Source organism: Engystomops pustulosus, chromosome 7, assembly GCF_040894005.1.
Source record: "Engystomops pustulosus chromosome 7, aEngPut4.maternal, whole genome shotgun sequence".
Taxonomy (NCBI): Eukaryota; Metazoa; Chordata; class Amphibia; order Anura; family Leptodactylidae; genus Engystomops; species Engystomops pustulosus.
Window position 1 is genome coordinate 69,728,808 of NC_092417.1, and position 25,999 is coordinate 69,754,806.

The window sequence follows — 25,999 nt, forward strand, 5'->3', positions numbered from 1 at the left end:
CCAGGAGAGGCCTCAGGCATTACACATTAGCTCTGCTCAGGGGTGTAACCAGGAGAGGCCTCAGGCATTACACATTAGCTCTGCTCAGGGGTGTTACCAGGAGAGGCCTCAGGCATTACACATTAGCTCTGCTCAGGGGTGTAACCAGGAGAGGCCTCAGGCATTACACATTTGCTCTGCTCAGGGGTGTAACCAGGAGAGGCCTCAGGCATTACACATTAGCTCTGCTCAGGGGTATTACCAAGAGAGGCCTCAGGCATTACACATTAGTGCTGCTCAGGGGTGTAACCAGGAGAGGCCTCAGGCATTACACATTAGCTCTGCTCAGGGGTGTAACCAGGAGAGGCCTCTGGCATTACACATTAGCTCTGCTCAGGGACGTAACAAGGAGAGACCTCAAACATTACACATTAGCTTTGCTCAGGGGCGTAACCAGGTAAGGCAGGGTCCAATAGCAGACTTCTGAATGCCCCCCCCCCCCCACATAAAATATACATATTTGTATACTCACACAGTTATGAACTCTTACAAACATACATACATTTATCCACTTATGCATCCACGTTTATGCACTGATATCAGGGGCTGATTAAGACTGCCAGGGGTCCTGGGCTGTGTGAATTTTAATACCCCTAAAAGTCTGGAATTCATTTCCATTCCTACTTCTTGGGGAATGGAGGATGTGCCCATCTTCCTGCTTTAAATCTGTGATTTCAGGACCTTGGAAAGACCTTTAAAGGTCCTGAAATAGCTCTTGTGTACATGTGTATTGAGAGCAGGAACAGAAGTTCAAGGATTTCATGGGGGAAGGCCCTCTAACTCTAAAATTTGGTGGGGGGTCTGCATGGTCATGGGCCCCCCTAGAAAGTTACTGCTCAAACCACTTATATTATAATACACTACTGACTGATATATACATTTATACACTTACATAGATCTGCCCCAGTATCTACTGACCACATAGGGGAAGTACGTGGCAGGAATTACAGATGAGAGATCCCTAGTCCTGTCATTCTGCTATCACCTCCCTCTCCCCAACATTTCTTATCTAAGCTGCCGATTCATGCTGTGTATTATGGAAAACGTGCCCTGTTATATACATAAAATGCTCTACAATGTGTAACATAAAGGGGCTTACTTACTAGGGGTCGAGTTACTCACTTTCGTTGGACTTTGCACCTTTTTCAGGGTTTGCACGGCTTGTACAGGTATTTAACAGGTGTGATAAAGGGGGGTTGGGGATTGGGTTTCTGTTCAGTTCCTCTAGGCTACAGTGGTTCTGTCCAGCCCCTTAGTCTGTGCTATTTACCATAAGCACCTACTCCAGTCCTTCATACATCACAGGAATAACATACAACCCTCGCAGATACTTATATACAAAAAGACTTTACTAACAACATACATGTGACAAAGTAACTACATAAAATACAATACAAAATACATAGAGACAAACCTTCTTCTCCTGACCCCTCCTGGACACAGTAATGTGTATGTATATACAATATATAGTTAACACTACAGAAGCTCCTGGATATATCCTGACGCAGGAGTCACATCCAGTACCTGACCATATACATGTACATATAGAGACTCATGCACAATAGCATCTATATATCTACTCCAATACACGTGCAGGGCAGAGATCCACGTGTGAATGGGATACGGCTATAGGTTATACATGTAGTTACACTAATATATACACACTCACTGTAAACACTTAGCTATGTATATATATGGTAAAACACATAACACCTGGAATATCTATAGGTACACGTATAAAGTCTACTATATTATAATAAGTACTATGTTATAATTACTCTTATAAAGTTATATACATACACAGAAAGCACACACAATATATGACCTGGTTCCTTAAGGTAAGTGCTGTACGTCCGGGGGGTGGGGGGTGGGGGGGGGGATCAGGAGCAAGAGACAAAAGAGAGTGATTTCTGTTTTTACCATGCTTAAATATCCTTGTGTGTAATCCCTTCCCACCACCTATAACTCCACCCTAAGACCCTCTTAGGATAGACCCCAGTGTGTGTAGGGAATCTCACACCTGGTTCATGGTGGCTTCTTACTGTTCAAAGCCTTTTGATATGTTAATGACCCAATGGCTTCAGTACACACTGACATCTCACCACAGAGTATCAGTGACTGCTATCAGTATATACTGTATCCATTTACACTATATGTAATATATATAATAATAGAGCAGAGGGTCCAGTTATGAATAATATCCCCTGTAACAAGGTGTCTGCGCTAGGATTGTGTCGCACGCGTTTTCTGTTGCATCTGCACTGGCATCCATGCGACACAAATTGGGGGGCGCAGGATTTAATTTTCAAATTGTGTCGGTAGACAATGCACTTACATGCAGGTGAACTCCGTCGGACCTGATTGGGGAAGCGACACATGCAGGATATTGGGCGCACGATTTTAGTGAATCGTGACAAAGTACATTATTGTCGGACAATGCACTTTCGGTGAACACCGCGGACTGGGTAAGTAAATGTGCCCCAATATGTATATAATGGTGCACATCCTCCATTCTTTAGTGTGCCAGGTCAGATGCCAGGGCCCCCAGACACTGTGGGCCGCATAGTTGCTGCTATGGCTGCTACCCCAGTAGTTATGCCTCTGGCTCTGCCTCTTCTCTAAAATTCCTATCTGCTCATTTTTAAGGTTTGAAGCTAATCATCTCCAGGATTTGCTTTTGTTAATCTCCCTGTTCTTCTAGATATTTCATCTTTCCTGATCTTAAGTCCCAATTCAACTCATCCCAAATTTCACCTTTGCTATTCTCAGGCGCTATCCTTGCTCATTTCCAAACTTTTCTGCCGTCATCCCCACTCATGATAAAAAGCTTCTTGTCAGCTCACCACATATGGAGTCCTGGCTGCAGACATGATACGGCGAGCTTGAGATGAGGAAAGGTGGTACAGTACAATACAGAGAATGCACAAATGTCTAAGAGAAATATCCGGCTCAGGCAACAGTAGAATTTAATTATATTTGGTATATTCATATAGACAATTCCTTCAACTCGATCTCAGCTAATCTCATACTCTTTCCTTTGCTAACCTTAAACTCTGATGTTGATTTAAAGCTCCACCTCTGCTCATTTCAAGTTCCTTATTTGCTCATTTCAAACTCTCTACCTATCAATATCTTACTCACAGAATTTTATACATAAATGATAAACCACAAATAAATCAATTCATATCTTTATTGTAAATAAATTTGGACAGCTCATTAAAATATCTACAAAAAGTGATACAAAAGGACAACCTGAACAAAAAAAGGGGGAGAGGGGGAGAGCTGAGGCATATGAGTGTGTCAATATACAAATATAATATAGTCACATAATCAACCATACCCTATATAACAACTCTAGCACAATCCATATTGTATCTTAATCCATCAGTCATATACATGATATAATCAAATTGTAATTAAATCCAAGTGGTGAACCCGGAGTCTTAAAACGGCGACTACATCAATCTCAAGTACCCAATGCAGGTCATGCTAGCAAACACTTTCACACCGGTGTCTACAAGGCCAAAGCACGCACCATGTAGGGTTGGCACGCTCTTCCTCCCTTTTCTTGTTCAATTTGTAGGTGTTTTAAAATTTATTTATATTTATTAACAATAAAGATATGAATTGTCATTTGTTTGTGGTTGATAAGGGGCATTTATGTATTTACTTGGAATACAATTATGTAACTTATTGATATTGATAGATATAGTATTCAGTGTTTTTTCACGTTTTACATTTTATTTTAGATTCTTTCTCGATTATGCGACTCTGCATCATTAGTGGGTTTATTCACTCCAATTTCTGTCTTAGCCGACAGCCAAGCACATCCCCACTTATGATATTACTGCTACCCCCAAGACACAGAGCATGCTGGAATAACCACAGACAATATATTTGGTATTTGTGCATATAAATAAACATTCCATTTTGTATAGACATTTCCTTATCAAATATTGAGCACAATTACAAAGAAGTTCTAGGATATGGTTGTAAAAGTCTCTGTATTTTTAATGTGCATCTCTGAAGTTTCTTTAACTTCCTGTCCAATTATAAAAAAAAAATGAAAAAATGTGCTTTCTCCTTGTGGATTACTGATTAACAGCAATTACGCAACAGATCACAGAAGTCATGGAGGTCCATTGGGTTTGCAGTTGTAGCAAATAGAAAGTGTGACATACAAAAAGATGAACTTGCATGCAACCTGCTGCGGCAGCGCCAGATAATTATCGCTAATAATACTGCATGGGCATACAGTGCACCAATTTAATGAAAGGAGAATCCAGCCCCATCGTCTTCAAGATGACCTGAAAGAAAAGTTTCTATAGACTTTAATAAAATAGAAATCAGCAGCAATATACACTTCTTCGGAAGACATAACCTCATCTGGACATTTCACAGCTGTCTACCTCGGCGCTGAATGACTTAATTTTCCGGTACATTCTAGGAATCGCCTTGTTTTTTGGACTCCACAGCCTTAAGTGGAGTTTAGGTTTTTCCATAGAGTCTTGGTCATAAGGTCAAAACAGGGTCTTGTGCTCTTTGGCCATCAGAAGTCATCACGACACATTGGCAAGTTGACAAAAGTGAAGACGTTGTATTCTATGAGTATCGAGAAACAAAGGAAGATGGCGTACAGGAATAGTACATAGTATCCAAGCTTCCTGTCCAGTTTCCAGTTATTGACGTGTACTCCGATGACCTGCAACAAAACAATATAAAAATATGACCCTAGGAAAATGTAAGTCCCTAGAATTTTCCATAAGAATGAATAGGAATGTAAATCAGGTTTAAGCATTTGTTTAGTAACTCCCCTCACTTTATAATGATTGTATTATGTGAAATCCTGAACTGAGTGGTCAACGCACCATGGTGCAATGTTAAGTTGCTCATGGACACAGATCCCAAATTTGCAGTGTGCATCGGGTATAAATTATTCTGTTTTTACATTGGCCATTAGAGGTTTGAACTCCACTCAAAAACACTGTCTCCTTTCACATCCTACTGTCAAACTTTTTGATGATGGTGTCCCTTTAAATTGTTATTCCAGGGTACATTATACTCACAGTGAGGGCCACAGATCCAAGCAGGAGTATGACAGAGTACAATAAGCCTTTGCTGTTAATTTTCACCTAATATAAAAAAGATAGAAATATGAATTATTGCTACCAATAATACCCACTTAGGGTTCATAGAAACCCAAACCCCAACAAGGGCTACCAGCTTACAACTTACAGTTGATCCATAGTGAATGACCATTGTTTGCAGTCCCCAGGGGACCCCTAAACCAACTAGGATGTCAAAGACGTTACTTCCTATGGTATTGGATACAGCCATATCGCCTAGACCTGTGAGGAAAAACAGAATGATTAACTGGCGGCCACAATCTTGTTCCTACCTTCAATGATAGTAACCCAAGTCCCCATTGCCAGTGGCTTAATGATTTCTAATTCCAGGTTCTTCATCCTAATGCTTCCAAATACACTCCCCACACTGAAGACTATATGAACTGAACATTCTCACTTTTTGAGATAACAATGGTAAATACATTGCACCCCATCTTGAATTGTCAGTGAGCCTCAAAACCATCTATACAGACAATAACAGCTCCTACAAGATCAACAACAAACATACCCAAGTAAAGGAGGACAGATAAGACAAGCAGAGTAGTGTACCTTGTCTGGCTACAATCAGGCTGGCCATACAGTCAGGTACACTGGTACCGGCAGCCAGGAATGTTATACCCATTATAACATCAGGTATCCCGAGGGTATATCCAATAACCGTCACCTGTGCAGAGTGGAGAAGACATGGTTGGTGAGTAGGGCAGACATAACTTATGAGACTGTACATGAGTGGCAAATCTGCTGGCATATAAAAGAAGCCAAAAATGTCCCAGAGAATAAAAATAGATGAAACCTGTCCCCATAGGTATGGGTGGAAGTACCAGTATTTCAGACAAAGTAGCTACTATGGGGCCCATTACAATTCAATAGGAAGAAGTGAGTGATGACCATAGAAGATGGCATACAACATTTATATTAGCTTTACTAAATTCTATTATGAAAGTGTGTATATCAATTATCTATTCACTGCAGTATTCATTTTTTAGATAATTTCTTCTCATTATTTATCTACTGTGGCATCACTGTGTGTATTATCCCTGTTTTGTGACATCAATGTGTTCATTAGCTCTGTACTGTGACATCACTGTGTGTATTATTCATGTACTGTAACATCACAGTGTGTATAATCAATGTATTGTACATTATATCTCTACTGTGATCTAACAATGTGCAGTTAAGCACTTTGAAACATGCTACTTAAAGTCTCATGTTGTAATGCGGGCTCCATCTGTAGCTTCTCTATGCGACCCTGAGGTTACTAGTTATACCCTTGCCTATAGGAATTGCAATGGTGGTCATCCAGCTTTTCCAAACTAGGTTATATCTTTTGGTTTCTCTTTAAAAGTTAAAGGATATGAGATTTTTGTGATAACGATGAGCACCACCAAATTTGACCCCCTCTAATAGTCCTTGATCTGCCATCTAAATACAATATACTACTTTAATTAAATGTATTACTCACCATCCAGACCATAATGTAGGAAAAAATGGCAATCCATACGGTGGACAGGATGAAGGTAAGCATGAAGAAGTTCTCCCATCGCGGCTTGCTGCAGTTTGGGATGGTAAAATATAACGTGCATATTAAGGGCCAGGAAAAGGCCCACTTAAACTGGTTCACACAGCCACCTGAGGGAGGATAGTGGACAAAGTTTAATCTTCTGCAAACATGAATCTCTATGAATTATTGTATCTCTTGATCAGAGGCGTCGCTAGGGGTTCAGCACATGGGAGGGGGGGGGGGCGAAACCCACTTAAGTGGGTCCCCAACCAAGGTGTACCAGTATTCCACCATCCAGAGACCATATAGTGATAGATACTGGTTCTCCGCAGGCCTCCTTATTAATAACCGCAGGACATAACATAGTGACTTATAGGAGACATCTCTATACTCATACACATTCCCTGTCTCTTCCATCTGATTTTTACCAGCACTATCTCCAATTTGTTACAGGTGTCAGGTGAATTTGGGACACTAAGCCGTCCCCAAGTTATGCCACTGCTGATACAGCACATTGGACTCACATGTGGAGCTCTCGCCACCTCCTCTCACAATACTTCAATGGAAAGGGAACGCAAATGCTTCAAAGCTCACGCTTCAGGATACACTTGTGAAGCGACACCAGGATGTACTACTCCAGCTTCATAGTGCACGCTGTGTTTCTACAGCACTTGTAAAGTGACACCGGTTTGTACTACTCCAGCTTCATATTGCATGCTGTGTATCTACAGCACTCGTGCAGTGAAGCCAGGGAGTACTACTCCGGCTTCATAGTGCATGTTGTGTATCTACACCGCTTGTGCAGTGAAGCCAGGGTGTACTACTCCGGCTTCATAGTGCATGCTGTGTATCTACAGCTCTTGTGCAGTGAAGCCAGGTAGTACTACTCCAGGTAGTACTAATAGGGGATTTTTACAAGTTCAAAGGGATTTATAGAAGGCTATAACCTCCATTTTGCACACCAAGCCAATCCAACTTATGGGAGGGTCTTCTGGAAGCATTGGGTGAGATTTCTCCAGATTACCTAAAAAAATTAACAGCTAGAATGCCAAAAATCTGCAATGTTGTCATTGTCAGCAAAGGGGACATTCTTTGATGTCTGGACTATATTTTCTATTCAGTTTGCAAATCATTTGAAAAAAAAAATGTACAAGTTTTCATGGAAACACAAAATTGTCTGGGTGAACCCAAACTTTTGAGCAGTAGTGTATACAGGATAGGGATAGTAGTACTGAACTGTGTCCATATATACAGAATAGGTTTAGTAGGAGTAGTGATCTGTGGCTATATATAGACGATAGGGGTAGTAGTATTGATCTGTGCCCATAGATACAGAATATGAGTAGTAGTACTAAGTTCTTACTATAGATACATGATAGGCATAATAGTACTGAGCTGTGCCCTTATATACATATACCATGTTTTTCGGACTATAAGGCGCACAAAAAATCCTTTGATTTTCTCAGAAATCAAAGGTGCTCCTTATAGTCCAGTGGGCCTTATATAACCGTACTGACAGACAACAGCTGCCTTGAACTGTGCACAGGTCTGCCACCTGCTGGTCATTCATCCTTATAATCAGATGCACCTTATATATTAACCAAGACGTTTTAGCAGGCATTTATTGATGGTGCGCCTTATACTCCAGTGTGCCTTATAGTCCGAAAAATACTGTGTGTGTGTTTGTGTGTGTGTATATATATATATATATATATATATATATATATATATATATAAATATGGTAAGACATGTAATGTCTTAGGAGTATTTTAATAAAGCATCAAGTTTCTTACTGGGTATTGAAAATGGCACCAAATAAGTGGTGGCATCATTGTCTTCCTGATATTCATCTTTGTCTCCATGCAACAGACCATTTTCCAGCAGTTCTTGCTTCCCATCCAGGGTCATAGAACTCATGCCATTTGCAGACTGGAGGAGTCGCTGCCTCTATAAATAAGGGGGGACAAGCAGGGGGTTATCAGGAGTTGCCAGAACACAAAAAACTCCAAATGTTCTTACTCTGCAAAACTTGCTGAACATTGCTACTTGCTACACTAATCAACTTTGGAGGGTAGTCGATTTTAGTCAACAAAATAAGGCAAAATGTATAACCCTGATTACGCCCCCATAGATTTCAATAGTCATGATGTGGTGAGCATGCGGTGCATTACCACACTATGATCACGTCATGACCACTCTGCAAGCCCTTTGCTTGCTCGGGATCTAGTCCGGACGAGCACATGGCCGTCTGAATAAGCCCTAAGATTTAGATAGACCATACACCCTTTGCTAATACAGTTTGGCTAACTGTGAGTTGCATGATTAAAAATAACATAAATCTCGGATCACTCCTCTATACACATGTGTGCTTGGCTCAGCGGTGCTGCTACATACTACGACTACCCTGTATAGTGATAATCTACTACAGAAGATCCCCTACTTAAGAACACCCGACTTACCGATCCCTAGTTACGGATCCCTGGTAATTGGCAATTTGCTGTATCTTAGCCCTAGACTACAATAATCAGCAATAACAGTTATACTGTATAAGGTGTCTGTAATGAAGCTTTATTATTTATCCTGGTTCTTATGACAATCCAACATTTTTAAAATCCATTTGCCACAGAGACCAAAAAAATTTGTCTGGAGCTACAATTATAAAATATACAGTTCCCACTTACATACAAATTCAACTTAAGAACAAACCTACGGAACCTATGTTGTATGCACTTACATAGCAAGAGAAGGTGCCAAAATTCTCCACTTCACTTAGCTTTAGGGTCAATGAAAATGGTCTAAGTGATGAAGCAATGCGCTTCTGCATTATGTTAATGCAGTTACTCCTTCTTGCTGCAACCATTCTAGGATCCCCTAGGATCTGGCAGTGAGCTTAAAGGGGTATTCTAATCTTGGCTTTCACATTCAATTCAATGCATCTGTCATATATACATTTCTTCAATTGCATGTTATTAAAAAATGTTCCTGTGTGAAAATAATTTCTCATAAATATAATCAAGTTATCCCTTAGAAACCAGAGGAATCTGTCAGCAGAAATCAGGGAATCTGTCAGCAGAAATTGACCTATTAAACAACTACCTGTATGCCAAGAAACTGAACACATTCCAGATCATGTTTCTTTCATGACCCAGTGTGGTGCAAGGTACACCATATTTATGGAGACTGTGCACCATTTTTAATTAATCTGGTGAATTTTGCACACTCCACAAGCAAACTGTCTATAGGGCAGTTTCCACTACTTTTGATAAATGTGGTCCAGTACCTGTTGTAATCTTCTTATATTTGTTATCCATCCTTCTAGAATCAACTTTTAAAATAATGCTAATGAGCCAGAAGGGCTACAGGGGGTGTTACTAGAGTGAAGTGAAGTAAAGGTGTCGCTGAATAGTTCTTTTCTTACATGCAGAAACATTCCCTGCGATGAGGGTGATTTCCAGCTAATTTGATGGATATTAAAGGGAACTTGTCAGGTCGATTTGGCCCCCTGAACCAACTACATGTCCTTATGGACCAGTGGTTTAGGGTCCAAAATCGACCTTTTTGAAGAGGAGAACATTTTTTACTTCTGTACCTAGGGCTGGTACTACACAAGCTTCATTTTCAGCAACTTGCAGGCGCTGAATGGAACAAGGGACAAGGTGAGGATAAAGTTTTTTTTTTTTAACTGATCACACAGAAATCATACCGGATGATTTGTAACACTAAACCACCAGTCTACAAGGACCTGTGGGTGGTTTAGTGTCCTAAATCGCCCTCACAGGTTCCCTTTAATATCCCTCAAATGAGCAAGAAATCTTCCTGCATGTGAGAGAAGACCTTTTCAGGGACACATTCTTGGTGCACCTGTTTTACATGCTCAGGCATAACTATAGGGGTATGGCTAAGGGGTGTGCATTGACAGAAGTTAAACCAAGGCCCAGGTGCCCATCTACCACAAAAAGCTTGTATTATAAATGGCACATTCACACATGTATTGCATATGAGAAGAAGCCTGTTGCACATGGTGGAAAGGTTATTACATGGTAAGAGATCAGAGATAACCATCACATGTAAAGCTACCTCATTAATTATGAGCCTGCTTGCCATCCGTAATCTGGTCCTCGGTGGAAACTTGTTGGTGATCATGATGCGTAATCCAGCCTCTGGAAAGCGATATTTGGGGGGACTGGAGCATATAATCTCATCAACCATTACCACAGAATTCCTGCCATGATACTGTTGCTCTGCCCTTACTGGAACAAAAGTGTTACATTCTTTAGAAAGAATCACAGTTACAACTTCTTAGTATCAATGGTCTGTACATGTGTGTAAAGTGCTTTTCGTTTATCCTGAACTGTGTACAGTATTTTATAATCTGTTGGTCACAGATGACAGACCATACATAAAAAGTACATAATGATATATAGAAATGTAGCAAAAGTTTAATTAGGTTTGGATTTATTTTTTTCCCATAATAACCAATCACACCCCAACCATATGTATTCAGAGCAGAATGGAAAATGCTAATTATTATAGAACAAATAGACAATCTTTCTTTTATATAGCGTTATACATTTTCCCCTATTTATACAACATTGGTGGACATGTTTTATCGTATCTGCGCCTAAAAAATGCTGGGATCTTTAGTTTTTTGGGGCGCACAATTGTTTTGGATAATTTATGAGTTTGCGCCAGAAAGAACAGATGTTTCTGACTATCCCGACTCCTTTGTCTTTTTTTTGGCGCAAGTGGACGTGGCCTAACTGTTCCACATTATCCGTCACATTTATGTGTATTTTGTCGGCATTTTTAGGCACATTTTTTGGCGTACAATAGACCAGGAAAAAAATGGTCAGAGGGCTAAATTAAGGCGGACTTCATGTAAGATTTTGGCGCACATCTCATTGATGTCGGCATTTTTATGGCGCACGACTGATTATTACCTTCTTCCTATTATTTACTTACAGCCGTGCGCCACTTTAAAACATCGGGCTGTGCTTTCCGGAGACTGATCTCCCATGCCGACAGTCGTGCTTGCGTCAGGATTAGTAAATCCCCCCCCCCCCCCATTGTCTTCAGTTAGAGCTGCAAACATTTTCATCATACAGTAGGCACTGCATGTTACTCTATGAGGAAAAGGTGCAAGGCATTTTCACATTGCTACAGAAGTTGTTAGCCAAAAGCATGATTAAAGGGACCTTAAAGGAACCCTGTTTTCCAGCTTTATTCTTCCAGACCCTCAGATAGGTTATGACATATCCTTTCTAGCATGCATACATATATGTTAAATCTCACGCTTTTACCTATTGAAAAATCACCTCCAAAGTCATATGCAAATTAGCTGAAATTTTTGCCTGAAATTAGTCACTTTTAAAATATAGAGTGGAGCATCACTGATGTCAATAGCTTGGGCTCTACAGCAGCCAGAACAATGGTTGTGGTTCAAATCACTATACAACTGGAGATACAGGTAGTTAAAGACAAAGTTGGGAATGAATGAAGTAGATAAAGATCCAATTCCCAACTGTACTTCAGTTTTGTGGCTCAGATCTGAAAGATGCGATTCTCAGCATTAATATGAGAAATGATTCTGGTATATGACGTTGGAGGTCATTTGTCAATGAAAAAATTAAGATTAGAAACTACATAACCCCAAAACAGTGCTCCTCATGAACACACACTAGAAAGTCCCTTAAAGGGAACCTGTCATCGGGAGCCCTTTTTCTGGTTCCCCCATGCCCCCATAGAGAATAGTGTTAACATTACCAAAGAGGGTTTTTTTTATAATAAAACTGACTTTTTCCACAAAAAAAAAGTTAGATGAAAGTTTACTTTTCTGTATGCAGAGCTGTATCCCTAGTCCCATGGCAAGTGAGAAGTGGGGCAGACATGTATGACGACCTGGGGGGTAAGAGATGGGGGGAGGATATATGGGCGACATGGGAATTTTAAAAATTTGACGGAACAGTTTCCTGAGGGTGAGGGAATCACTCCTCACTAGCCCCTCCCATGGGACTAGGGACATAGCTCTGCATACAGAAAGGTAGAATTTCATCTAACTTATCTTTTTTTCAGAAAAAGACAGTTTTACTATAAAAACTCTTTGGCGATGTGTACACCATTTTCTATAGGGACATAGGGGAACCAGAAAAATGGTCTTCTGATGACAGGTTCCCTTTAAAATGAAAGCCTGTAAACTAAACAGTTAAAGCAGTAACATCATGAAAAAAGTGTGACCACAATACATTACAATGCAGAGTATATCTACCACCACCGGAGGGATAAGCAGACAGGAGATAAAATATAATAGAAATAAGATTAGTGTTATTGAAGATTTAAATAGAAACAAATATGTGGAAATGTTCCCACTTTTGTTAGTTGTGTTAATTATTAGTCAATAAAATCCTCCCCTTAGATAGAAGGCAAGATGTTTACTTATCTTCTGGTTTCCCATACTGATTTACAGACACCTTGCCAGACCATTACAACCCCTCTACCAGCACAAAACTCTCCACTACTGGACATTATCAATATAGGTTTTACATCAAAATGCCATAATGGTGGGTGATCTATGAGGGTGTGGCAATCCAGCCACTATCACTATAGGTTTTGCCTCAAAATTCCATAATGGTGGGTGATCTATGAGGGTGTGGCAATCCAGCCACTATCACTATAGGTTTTACCTCAAAATTCCATATTGGTGGGTGATCTATGAGGGTGTGGCATTCCAGCCACTATCACTATAGGTTTTACCTCAAAATTCCATAATGGTGGGTGATGTATGAGGGTGTGGCAGTCCAGCCACTCTCACTATAGGTTTTACCTCAAAATTCCATAATGGTGGGTGATCTATGAGGGTGTGGCAGTCCAGCCACCTGCTCTTAGTTTAAGGTGGAATCAGTGGTTATGTGCAGCTGTTCTACCAGTCTTGGAAAGTTCTCTTAAAGCCTCTACATTATGGGTGCAATATGCCATGTTATACCCCATCTGTACTATTTTTCCTGTACATTATTCATGTGCCTCGGCTTATGATGTTCCCCCTGCCCTGCTAAGGCCTTCTGATGGCAGCTGGCATAGAATTGTGCTTTATCCTGCATCTTCTGGGACCTGAACGAGAGCAGGATATAGCTAGTGCCTATTTTACGGCTTTTGCTCCAAAAAAAACTGGCATACAAGCCCTGATACATATTCCCCTTTTTGTATTTTTTGTGCTATTCAAAGAAATGTATTTCAAAGTACAAGCATCCCCCATAATAATTTATGGATACAATATTGCATGTAATTAAAATTTGTTTTATAATAAAATAATTTAAGAAAGAGGGATTAGCAGACAGCAAATATATGGAAAAGTTAGTCATTTTATTAATTAATCAACAAAGTGCACACATTAGATAGAAGGCAAATGCAAGGGTTAAACAACCATTGCAGGCAAGAAGATGACTGCAGTTTAAAGGTGCAGGAAGGTGATGTACTAAGTGGAGCCTTTAAATGGAACGTGTCAGCAGAAATTGACCTAATAAACCACAACCTACATCATCAAGTAGCGGAACTTGATCATGTCTATTTCATGGCCCAGTGTGGTGGCATCAGAAAATCTACTTTGAAGTGAGATGTAATTAAAGTCAAGGAGGCGGAGAAAGCTTCACACTGAAGTCAAGCTTTCCTCACTTCAAAAAACCCTCTTCATTGTAATTGATGGTGCTACATCCGGACACATCACTCACCAGATCTCCTTCATTCTGAGGTGAGGAGAGATTGACTTCAATGCGAAGCTCTCCACCTCCATGACTTTATACAACCAATTTACAACGCACTTTAAAGTTGATTTTCTGAATGATGCCACCACACTGAGCCACAGGGTCCTCCCATAGGCCCCGACACTGGTAGGGCCCCCTCTGGTCACCATCACCAGGGGAAGCAAACTTTTATTTAAAAAGTTGTCAGTAACTACCTGCCCTCTGTGCCCTTTGCGTGTCGGGGGGGGGGGGGGATTCGGGTTGGCAAAGGAGGATGTTGTAGCAGGTGACATAATGGGGGGGTATAGTGTTACATCCATATAGTGTGGGGGTGGGGGCAGTGTGACATGTATATAATGTGGGAGGGACAGTGTGACAATTACATAATGTGGGGGGGCAGTGTGATAAGTATTTAATGTGGGGGTGACAGTGTAACATCCATGTAATGTGGAGGGGCAGTGTGACAAGTATATAATGTGGGGGGGCAGTGTGACAAGTATATAATGTGGGGGCAGTGTGACAAGTATATAATGTGGGGGGTGGCAGTGTGACAAGAATATAATGTGGGGGCAGTGTGACAATTACATAATGTGGGGGGGGGGCCGTGTGACAAGTATATAATGTGGGGGTACAGTGTATCATCCATGTAATGTTGGGGGGGGAGTGTGACAAGTATATAATGTGGGGGGGGCAGTGTTACAAGTATATAATCTGGGGGGGGCAGTGTGACAAGTATATAATGTGGGGATACAATGTATCAACCATGTAATGTGGGGGGGGCAGTGTAACAAGTATATAATGTGAGGGGGGGCAGTGTGACAAGTATATAATGTCAAGGTGGCAGTGTGACAATTATATAATGTGGGGGGGGCAGTGTGATAAGTATATAATGGGGTGGGGGGCAGTGTGACAAGTATATAATGTGGGGGTACAGTGTAACATCCATGTAATGTGGGGGTGCATGGTGTGTGTGGGAGTGCTGTGCAACATATATGTAATGTGGGGGTGCAAGGGGGAAAGTGGGGGTGCAGCGTGACATGGATGTTATGTGGGGGTGGAGGGGGGATGTGGGGGTGCAGCGTGACATGGATGTTATGGGGGGGGGTACAGTGTGACATGGATGTTATGTGGGGGTGGAGGGGGGAATTTTGGGGTGCAGTGTGACATGCATGTTATGTGGGGGTGCCTACCCAGAGGGGGATAAGTACAACATTTTATTGTTCTTGCACCGCCAAACCCATTTAATTATATAGCAATATTACTGCTGATCTCTAATTGCGTGCCATCTGCTGGTTATTAGAGATTATTACACAGGGCAAGCCTACAAGTCTCAATGGGACTGTAGGCTGCCATAGGAACCAAACGCCGGCAAACTATGACACTACTGGGGGCGTCAAGCTGCCATACATGATGGCGGTGCCCATAGAATGCTAAGTTAGGTGCTGCGCTTGTGTTCGATCGTGGCACTTAACAGGTTAACTGTAAGTAAGAGGTGGGTGTCAGCTCTATTATGCAGCTGACACCCGCTGTGTATGAGGAGAGCTCAGCCTGTGCGCTTTATTCATACACCCCCCTGCAGCACCGGGATATTATAGTAGGTGCATGAAGGGGTTAACATGACTTATGGCAACCAATCAGGCTCGTTATACCACACAGCTCTGATTACTCTCTATGATACTAACGAGCTGTGCACCTGTGTGACATCACATGACCAGGGACAGATTTCTATTCACAGGAAGTAAACAATGAAGCTTTCTATAGAATGTCAACTAGCAGAGATGTAGAAAAATGTGTGGAATTGATATATAGGGGCTCATTTACTAAGGGTCGCACGCACACTTTTGACGGACTGTGCACCATTTTTGGGGCTAAAATGGCTTGCACAGGTATTTGAGAAGTGTGTGCGCTGGCTTTCATGCGACACAATTAAGGGGTCGCGCCGTCGGACGATTCAACTGATTTGGACTGAGCGCGGGATTTAACGTTCAAATTGTGTTGCATGCCCTAGCCCTAATACGTACCACCACTAGAAAGATGGTGAACTCTGTCGGACCTGAGCGGGGAAGCGACACATTCCTGTTATAGGGCACACAAGCTTAGTTAATCGCGGCACAGTACATTATAGTAAATGTGCCCCATAGTGTGCATTGGAATTAAAATTGTATAACTTTTCATTATACAAACAATAATATGTATTTGCTGAAAATGGAAAACCCCTTTAACAGCTCACCCCTGGCAGATAAAAGACTTTAGATAAAATGTCCATTTACAGAAGAATTGACTAAACAGCTCCCCCTAGTTTACATTACAAGCACTGCATAGTGTTGTACTGTTTCCAGTAGTGGAAGTTTTTTAGATTTCTAACTTTGTCTTGTTTACTCACAATAATCAACGTCACTAACTTGAGTCATCTTTACTTATGATTAATTTATGAATTTCAGTTCCCTATTTCTATTTATATGGCTTGTTCTGGGTATCAGATATAAATTGCTGAATGTAAGTGGACTTGTTAGACTAATAGGGTTTTTATGCTAATAAAAACTAACCTATTCCACATTCTGTGACATATGGTTACATATATCCAAACCCTTTAAGCAAGAACTCAGAATATCCCTGACAAAATGGCCATGCAATCCTTTTTCTTTACCTCAAAATTCTGGCACTAGGGGAAGCTTAGGACCTTATAACATACTGCTGTAGTATCTAAGGATAGATAGTCAACATCAGAATGCAGCAGGAAGCGACAGTTCTCTTTAATTCAAATGAATGAGAACTGATCATAAACCCAATAATGAGGGTACCAGGATTTGGACACCCTTCCAATTTGGTATCACGGACCAATTCTATGGATCAATATTTTTAGTCCAGAAAAACCCTTAAATGTCCATATAATCCTTTACAGGTGCCTGGGGCTATACAAAAGGAAATGTATATCCTGGAAACTTAAAGGGAACCTGTCACCAGGAGACCCATTTTTAGCACTCCCCCAGTCCCCATAGAGCATAGTACATACACTGCCAAAGTGTTTTTGTATAAAAAATAGGTTTTACAGAAAAAAAGATTATATTGTACCTTTCATTAGCATCTGCTGTGTGACTAGGCAGTTGCCAGTTGGGAGGGGCTGGAAAGGAGCAGTCCCCCCCCCCCCCCACCCTTGGGAAACTTGTGACCTTTTCAAATATATGAATACCTCCCAACACTCGGGATTGGCTGTAGAGGAGCAGGGGGCGTCGCAAAGCCCAGTGATCTGTGTTTTCATATATTTGAAAAGGTCACATGGAGTAGCTGTTCCCCAAGGTTGGGGGGGAACTGCTCCTTTCCAGCCCCTCCCATTTGGCAACTGCCTAGTCACACAGCACATGCTTATGAAAGATATAATATAACATATCTTTTTTTCTGTAAAACCTATTTTTAATACAAAAACACTTTGGCAGTGTATGTACTATGCTCTGTGGGAACTGGGGGAGTGCTAAAAATGGGTCTCCCGGTGACAGGTTCCCTTTAAAATAGGGAAACTGCCCAAATGTTTGGTGAAATTTCAGCACATTTACTGCTCTTGGGGGATATCATATGTATTGTGGTCAATGGGGGAAGCACCAAGTGGACTGAGAAGGTAACTGTGACTAAAGGGGTCTTGAAGAGGAGCATATTTACCCCCAAATCTCTCAAAAATTGGTGGTTTTCTCCAGTCTGCTTACCCTTACTTTTCCACAACAGAGGGACTGTGGGATCATCACACAGTGAATCACAATACACATTACCATCTTGAAGCTCACTCCCAATTGTGCAGCCATTCCCTAAATTCTTGCGTTTGATGGTGAATAAGTGCTGCATTTTCATATTGTATCTGTAAAAGAAAAGCAAGAAGAATCCCCCACAAAAAGAAATTAAAACAACGTATTCACCTCATCTCAGAATGTTACATTATATATATAAATACAAAGTACTTATACAGCATTTACAAGTTAGAGCCTGTATTATACGCCAGTGCTGTAATCCACAATTCTGCTGATCGCTACAAGCTTGGGAACATTCACCTCCCTACCAAGTATAATACAGGGGAGACTGATTAGTTTTGCCTACACACTTATGCCTGTACAATGCACGTCGTAAAGGTCAATGGGAAATGGGAATAATATGGTATCTGAAGACACTGAAAAGGCAGGGAATGCAGTGGGAATTTTGGGAATTATGTATATTTTTGTGGCAAAAAATAAAAGAAACCATAAAAAGATAAATAGGAAAAGATAAATAGATGCATACATAGATGTGAGATAAATGTAAGCTAGAAGTCAGAGGTAAATGGGCAGACCAACAAATAAATCGATTCACAACGAACAATTCTGCAGGTTGTAACACTAGACTACATTACAGCAGCAATCTTAATCTGTTACTCAATGAATACAAAGTGTCTAATCTTTGGTAATAACCATGTGATCCCAAACACAAGCATCTGATTGGCCGGCAAAGATTATAAGTGATTATCCCCTCAGGAGACTGATGCGCAGAGCTCACACTTTCAGCATCCCCACTTAATCAGTCACTGTTAACTCCTTCCTTCCCACTGCAGACCACAGAAATGTACCCCATGTTCTCAAATGTGGGGCCAGACCTGATCATTGAGCCAGTACCAAAGGAAAAACTCCATAGCTCCTCATTCAGATGTGGGACTTGGTGCAATATATTTTCATGCCAAATATAATAATCTGGCCCCTCTGTGTATCTATAATAGTACGAGAGGAGAAGTCCAGGGGGCCATTCTGGCCTCCGTCCACCTGACACCATGACTGACACACTGCCATTTTTTGTGGAGAAACTTACATCTGTCTGCACATATACGTGAGTGGCTGTTACACTGGTTACTGGTGCTTTAGGATGCTATGGACATAGCTATGGCATGTGTAACCAGAATACACAATATAACAGTCCATCTACTGTACAATAAATGAGAACTTCAGGAAAGTTAAGCTGCACTACAAAACCACAATACAGTGTGCAAAAAAAGTGTTGTCCGAGACTGTAGAAATTTCTGGTCAACAGCATGAGAGGCAGTAAATATTATACCGTAATTCATATAATAATATATATAATAATAATCTTTATTCATGTAGCACTTTACAAAGCATAACCCCTCTCCTCTCCCCTAGCACTGGAGATTAAAGATAGAAAGTGGCGACCACAGGGAATTGGGAGGTTTCAGAAAATTAACTGGGCTCTAAGATTGCTTGGCTTTGCCCCTCAAGACTATACGCCTGAAAAACCAATGTTGAATAAAATATGAACTCCATGCTGTAATGTTCCAGTTCTTGGAAAACTATAACTCCCAATTTCCATGGGGGACACTGATGTAAAATAATTACTATGTGATGCACTTACTTCATAATGAGTATGTAAATCAGATACATGATGATTAATATCAGACTCTCCCACCTGCAAATCACAAATGGCATTTTATTACAATGAGAACACACTATCTGAAACACTAAATATTACTGCTGGGACTTGTGGTGTTTCATATAATATGGGATTATTATTCTGTAGCCATAAACTCCAACCTGCGGCTCTACAACGCATGGCATGCCCTGACATCAAGCTGAACTACATGTTGGCGACAACTATTCTACAGCATGTTTCACTTCAGATTTTTTATGTTAGATCCTTTTATTTAATGTACTTTATGACTACCCCTTTTTTAGACTGAGAACTGAGATGTACAATGTAGCAGCAGAGATTTCATTTCAATCTTATATTTGGCAACTAGGAGGGAATCTTTAGTTGCACAGTGGACTTTATTTTACTTTCATTTTACAAACCATATAAAAATAACAGCTGTCAGTGGGTTTTTTTTTTCCATTTTTTGAATTTTCTAGCCCCCTAGGCATTTTTATGGCTTATTCCAACACTTGGACCCCAAACCGTTCAAACTTTCTGGCATCAGAACCTATTCAGGGGACGGAGCCAAAGAAGAAGCCTAAGGACAGGTTATCAGTGGGAAAAGTATGTGGTTGGTTGAGAAACCCCATTGAGTCATTTTAACAAAATTTTTTTTTTACAGTTACAATTTATTTATTTTGATTGTACTTTACTTACATAATTAGCAAAGCTGTACAGGATAGGCATCCTGTCATTCACAATTTTGTTGGATTGCTTAGATTACATTACTTATCTTTTATTCTGTCTTAGTTATATCCCATATTATACTCCAGAGCTCAAATCAGTGTGCTCCAGAGCTGCAATTTGTCAGTATAGTTATACCTTTTGTGTGTGTTTTTACAGTAGTAGCAGCAGATCTGTGGAAAATGCAATTATATTCCAGGATTGTAGCTGGATTTGGAGCACCCTGGTGCACTGGTGTGTGAGATATCTTCACTGAACATAGCACAGGCCTTCCTCTAGGGTTCTCTAAACCAGTGATTTTCAACCTGTGTGATTTTCAACACAAGGTTGAGTGTGCCGCGGGGAAAGTTCCCCGAACTACGCTGCCCCTGTGTAGAGCTGCCCCTGTGTATTTCTGCCCCCATACTTACCTCCAAGCCCCGCGTCGGCGATCCGCCCATCTTCTGTAGTTCCTTCACCGCGCGGCCCATGTCACGTGACTGACGCGACCTGACGTCAGGTCGCTTAAGTCACGTGACCAGAGGCGCGCGGTGCAGGAGCTACAGAAGGTGGGCGGATCGCCATTAGGAGTGAAGGTACGTGGAAGAAGACATCAAGGGTAAGTATATAGTATATAAGTATTTATTATTTGTATAGGGAAGGCAGCTAGGGTCTTTTTTTTTATTAGTAAAGGTAGGCTGGGGCTTTTTATTTGTTAAGGGAGGCCTCTGGAGCCTTTTAATTAGTAAAGGAGGCCTCTGGTGCCTTTTAATTAGTAAGGGAGGCCTCTAGGGCCTTTTAATTAGTAAAGGGGGGGAGCTCTAGGGCCTTTTTATTAGTAAAGGGAGGCCGCTAGGGCCTTTTTATTAGTAAAGGGAGGCAGCTAGGGCCTTTTTATTAGTAAAGGGAGGCCGCTAGGGCCTTTTTATTAGTAAAGGGAGGCAGATAGGGCCTTTTTATTAGTAAAGGGAGGCCTCTAGGGCCTTTTTATTAGTAAAGGGAGGCCGCTAGGGGCTCTTAATTAGTAAAGGGAGGCCACTAGGGGCTCTTAATTAGTAAAGGGAGGCCACTAGGGGCTCTTAATTAGTAAAGGGAGGCCGCTAGGGCCTTTTTATTAGTAAAGGGAGGCCTCTAGGGCCTTTTTATTAGTAAAGGGAGGCCGCTAGGGGCTTTTTATTAGTAAAGGGAGGCCGCTAGGGGCTTTTTAGTAGTAAAGGGAGGCCGCTAGGGGCTTTTTATTAGTAAAGGGAGGCCGCTAGGGGCTTTTTATTAGTAAAGGGAGGCCGCTAAGGGCTTTTTATTAGTAAAGGGAGGCCTCTAGGGGCATTTTATTAGTAAAGTGAGGCAGCTAGGGACTTTTTATTAGTAAAGGGAGGTCGCTAGGGACTTTTTATTAGTAAAGGGAGGCTGCTAGGGGCATTTTATTAGTAAAGTGAGGCAGCTAGGGACTTTTTATTAGTAAAGAGAGGTCGCTAGGGACTTTTTATTAGTAAAGGGAGGCCGCTAGGGGCATTTTATTAGTAAAGTGAGGCAGCTAGGGACTTTTTATTAGTAAAGGGAGGCTGCTAGGGGCTCTTAATTAGTAAAGGGAGGCCGCTAGGGGCTCTTAATTAGTAAAGGGAGGCCGCTCGGGTCTTTTAATTAGTAAAGGGAGGCAGCTAGAGGTTTTTATTAGTAAAGGGAGGCCGCTACGGGTTTTTTATTAGTAAAGGGAGGCCTTTTATGACTGTTTTAGTGTAATTTTGTGCTATTTTGGTTGGTGGTGTGCCCCAGGATTTTCTAAGTATAAAAAGTGTGCCGCGGCTCAAAAAAGGTTGGAAATCACTGCTCTAAACTACAAACCTAAAGTGATCTGTGTAGTATGGCTACACAGATCTTCAGGGCTGCTAACCTAAAACTGTCTGCAGCTTTGTATGGATGAAACATCTGACAGATTCCCTTTAATCTGCTGGTTGGAGCTCAAGTAAGTGAAGAGATAAGCTGCTTCACATGAATGAGTGGTGTACTCACCAAACAATAACTTCATCGTAAATAAACTGTAAGAGATAAAACAAAAATTACCGTCATACTGTGTTTATACAGGGATCTGGTAATTAAACTCTGTGTATGTCTTCTATCAACTTAAGCACCAATTAAGGATTTGCTAAAATAGTTACTTAAATTTAATTACGTTATTTAATGTATCACTTTCTAAAATACACACTATGAGGCATATTTATCAGGGCCTCTGCACCACGTCAGTTGCATAGAAGCCCTGAAATAATTGCAAATGTTAGCTTATTAATAGTACTTGTTATTATTTAGCCCTCTCCGCCACCTTCAAGCCAGTGGGACCAGCGTGGTGCATTACTGTCCCCGCACCTGCGCATTTGTTGCAGACAGCGACTTTTCACATGTGATGTCGTTGGCTGCGTTTATTTCTATGGCCGATAGATCAAGAGGCTGAAACGCTGCGAAAATGCAGTGGCAAGGTTATCATACGCAGGCACATGATAAATATCCCAATAGGGCAGTGATGGCTAACCTATGATACGCGTGTCAGCACTGACACGTGTAGCCATTTTCAGTGACACGGCGCTTGCCGTGCTGTAGTGCAGTGGCAGACTGATCGGGGCTGTCTGTCTCCGGTCGCGTTGTCTGGCGGGTCCAGCCAGTGATGTGCTCTGCAGCGAGCGGCTGCATCTCAGTCAGAGAGATCGCAGCTGCTGCTCCTGTCTTGCCATTCTGCTCTGCGGAGGCCGCGCAAGACGTCAGAGTGGAGCGTGGAGACAGAGCAGCCCTGGCTCGTACAGACGCAGGAACATCAGCTACACAGGAGCTGAAGCGGCCTGAAGAGGAGTAACGGAGGCGTCATTGGAGCCTCTGCCAGTTAGGTAAGTGAGTTGAGCTCTGCCGGCTGCGCTGTGATGTACACAGCTATGGGGGGCACTTCTCAGGAAACAAATGTCCTTAAAACTAGTTAAAAGGTACACTGCTTTTTTGTTATTTTTTGGGGGGATCTTAATTGAGGAATTGAGCACTGCCAGTCCTGTCTCTGTCTAAGGGCTTTAGACAGGGGGGGTTAATGTGCACTGCTTTAGGGAAGGGGGTCAAATTGTGTCAGTTATACGTTCATTTAGCCTAAAATTTACACATTTCCAAAAGATAAAAAGAGAAAATCCATCTTACAATTTGTTATGCAATTTCTCCCGAGTACAGGGGCCCCCCGCATGTGGCCATTACTTGTTTTATGGGGGCACAGCGAGACGCAGAAGGGAAGGAGCGCCCTGCAGCTGCCAGGATTTTAGTTTCCTCATTGGCCCCTTTTGTAGACTATAAAAATTTTGCTTTTTCGTTATTGGGGTCATGTGATGGCATAAATAATTATACATATTTGTTATTTAAACTCAAAATATCACAAAATTTGTTGTTGTTTTTTTCTAAAGGTGACACACGACCCGAGTTATGCTAGTTTTTTTTAGCAAACTTTGACACACCAAGCTCAAAAGGTTGCCCATCACTGCCCTAGGGGCTGTGTTCAAATGTGGCGTTTTGAAACGCAATGGGGTTATTTACTAAGGCTGGTGGCACACGTGCCGTTTTGTTTGCGTTTGCAAACGCAAACAATGCCGCCCCAATCGGGTGTGCCGCGGCCCGATCGCATCGGCGTTTCTATGGAAAAACCTGCGATCGGGAACGAGCCGCCGGTGTTTTGCGTTAATTTAAACCGCCGATGTGATTGGGTCGCGGCCTGCCATGGTGGGTGCGGCTTTATCTGCGTTTACAAACGCAGACAAAACGGCACGTCTGACATCACTCTCAGGGTCCGCATATCGCATTTCCGTCTGACTGTTCATGGTATTCAGGATTTGCGCCGCTGGGACAGGGATTTGGCATAGCATTTTGGCGCCTGCAGCGGCGCAGGCTATCATGCAACAGAAATCGGGGGCGGCCCGTTGGACGATCCGACTGATTCGGACTGAGTACGGAATTAAGATAAAAATTGGGTTGCAACCCATGCACTAGGAAGAAGATGATGAACTCCGAAGGATCCTAACCGGGGAAGCGACACATGCAGAATATCGGGCGCACAATGTTATTGAATCGCGGCACAGTGCATTGTCATATTGGTACATTACATTAACATATTGTGTTAACATTGTGTTTTGTAAATACAAATGTTAACAGCAATGGAATTAGGCAAATTTCCTGTCGTATTGTGTTTCAAAAAGTAATGTAAATGCAGCCTCAGAGGTTTGGGGAAGAACCCACAATCATTATATTGGGGTAATTATTGAATTTAGTCAGGGTTTTTCTGTTTTGGTTGTGTGCATCGAATGCTTGATGAATACATAATCCTAGATGTTTAGCAATTAATTATTCATGAAAATCTGTCCTAGATAATAACACATTCTGCAGCTCTGGAGATATCGCCATGAATATGTACAATCAGAAGTGATGTTACTTACGATTATTAATGCTATTATTGCTAAAATGTAGTACATGGAGTCCCGGAACAAAGACCACCATGTTAGGCGTACCACCTGTAGGAACAGAAAAGGGTTAATGATGGAAACAAATAAAAGATAGATCATAGATATACAATTAGAAACTATTTCTTACCTGCCCAGCAAAAACTCCACAAACACCAATTATACATAAAATATTAAACACAGCTGAACCAACAATGGTCCCAACACCGACATCACCGTGGGTGATAAAGACTCCTAAAAGATGAGAGAGAGGGTTATAACCATTTTATTGTCCCATTACATAAATGCCAGGAGAAAGCAGCAGTCTAGATGCTTTCTATATAAGATTTCTTTTTCAATGTTCCTGTCAGGTATTAAATGTTTTGTAGTGATGTGAGGCTATTTCCAGCTTTACTCTCATAAATTCAAAGCCCTCATCTTGATGTTCCAGTCCTAACCAGAAGGTGGCGATCTACTCCCTCCCATAGAACTTTTTTATCACCTGTGACATGGATCTCACTGTGGATTATATCAATGTGTAAGTGTTGGCTCAGAGATAATTTTCAATCTCAGTTTTCTCGCTTTCTTGCCTGTGATTTTCTGGCATCTACAGTGACTCTGGCGGCACAGAAAAGTTATGCTAGAGCAGGTGGTGATATTTTGGAAGGGTCTCCTAAGGCTGAGACTGAACAGAAGGCATCCTGTGCTGGATTATCAAGATTTATTATAAGTGATGGATTAAAGGAATCCTAAATTGAAGAATAATCATTAAATAGGAATGGATTGCATGGAGGTATAGAAACTATAGGGATGCCAAACCTTTTGGAGTGCCCAAACTACAACCAAGAGCCATTTACATGTCACAAAGTGCCAGCATGACAATTTTAGTAGTAACTTATTGATCCCAGGTTTCAATCGTATTCGCATCCTGAGTTCAAAAATACGATGATGGAGACATTTGGATTGTAGCTTCCCTCCAGGGTCCCCTGAAGAGATAGAATCAGGGGAACCAGAGCAGAAGCTCGAATGATAACCCATATGTATCCAAACCT

At 41.5% G+C, this 25,999-nt stretch overlaps 1 protein-coding gene across 2 annotated transcripts in view; it reads right to left on the bottom strand.

Moving 5' to 3' along the window:
* Window positions 1–3,918: 3,918 nt before the first annotated feature.
* Window positions 3,919–25,999, bottom strand: part of SLC24A4 (solute carrier family 24 member 4) — a 73,899-nt gene continuing 51,818 nt past the window's right edge. The window contains exons 6-17 of one of the 2 annotated variants that reach the window (XM_072116542.1): window positions 25,099–25,202; window positions 24,945–25,019; window positions 22,507–22,532; window positions 19,777–19,830; window positions 18,099–18,247; window positions 10,745–10,917; window positions 8,461–8,614; window positions 6,628–6,794; window positions 5,715–5,829; window positions 5,275–5,387; window positions 5,106–5,171; window positions 3,919–4,741 (exon numbers count right to left, since the gene is read on the bottom strand). In XM_072116542.1, coding sequence (XP_071972643.1) covers window positions 4,589–4,741; window positions 5,106–5,171; window positions 5,275–5,387; window positions 5,715–5,829; window positions 6,628–6,794; window positions 8,461–8,614; window positions 10,745–10,917; window positions 18,099–18,247; window positions 19,777–19,830; window positions 22,507–22,532; window positions 24,945–25,019; window positions 25,099–25,202 — 1,349 coding nt within the window. In that variant the 3' untranslated portion in view covers window positions 3,919–4,588. The remainder of the gene's footprint in view (window positions 4,742–5,105; window positions 5,172–5,274; window positions 5,388–5,714; window positions 5,830–6,627; window positions 6,795–8,460; window positions 8,615–10,744; window positions 10,918–18,098; window positions 18,248–19,776; window positions 19,831–22,506; window positions 22,533–24,944; window positions 25,020–25,098; window positions 25,203–25,999) is intronic. The other variant, XM_072116543.1, reaches the window with a different exon arrangement.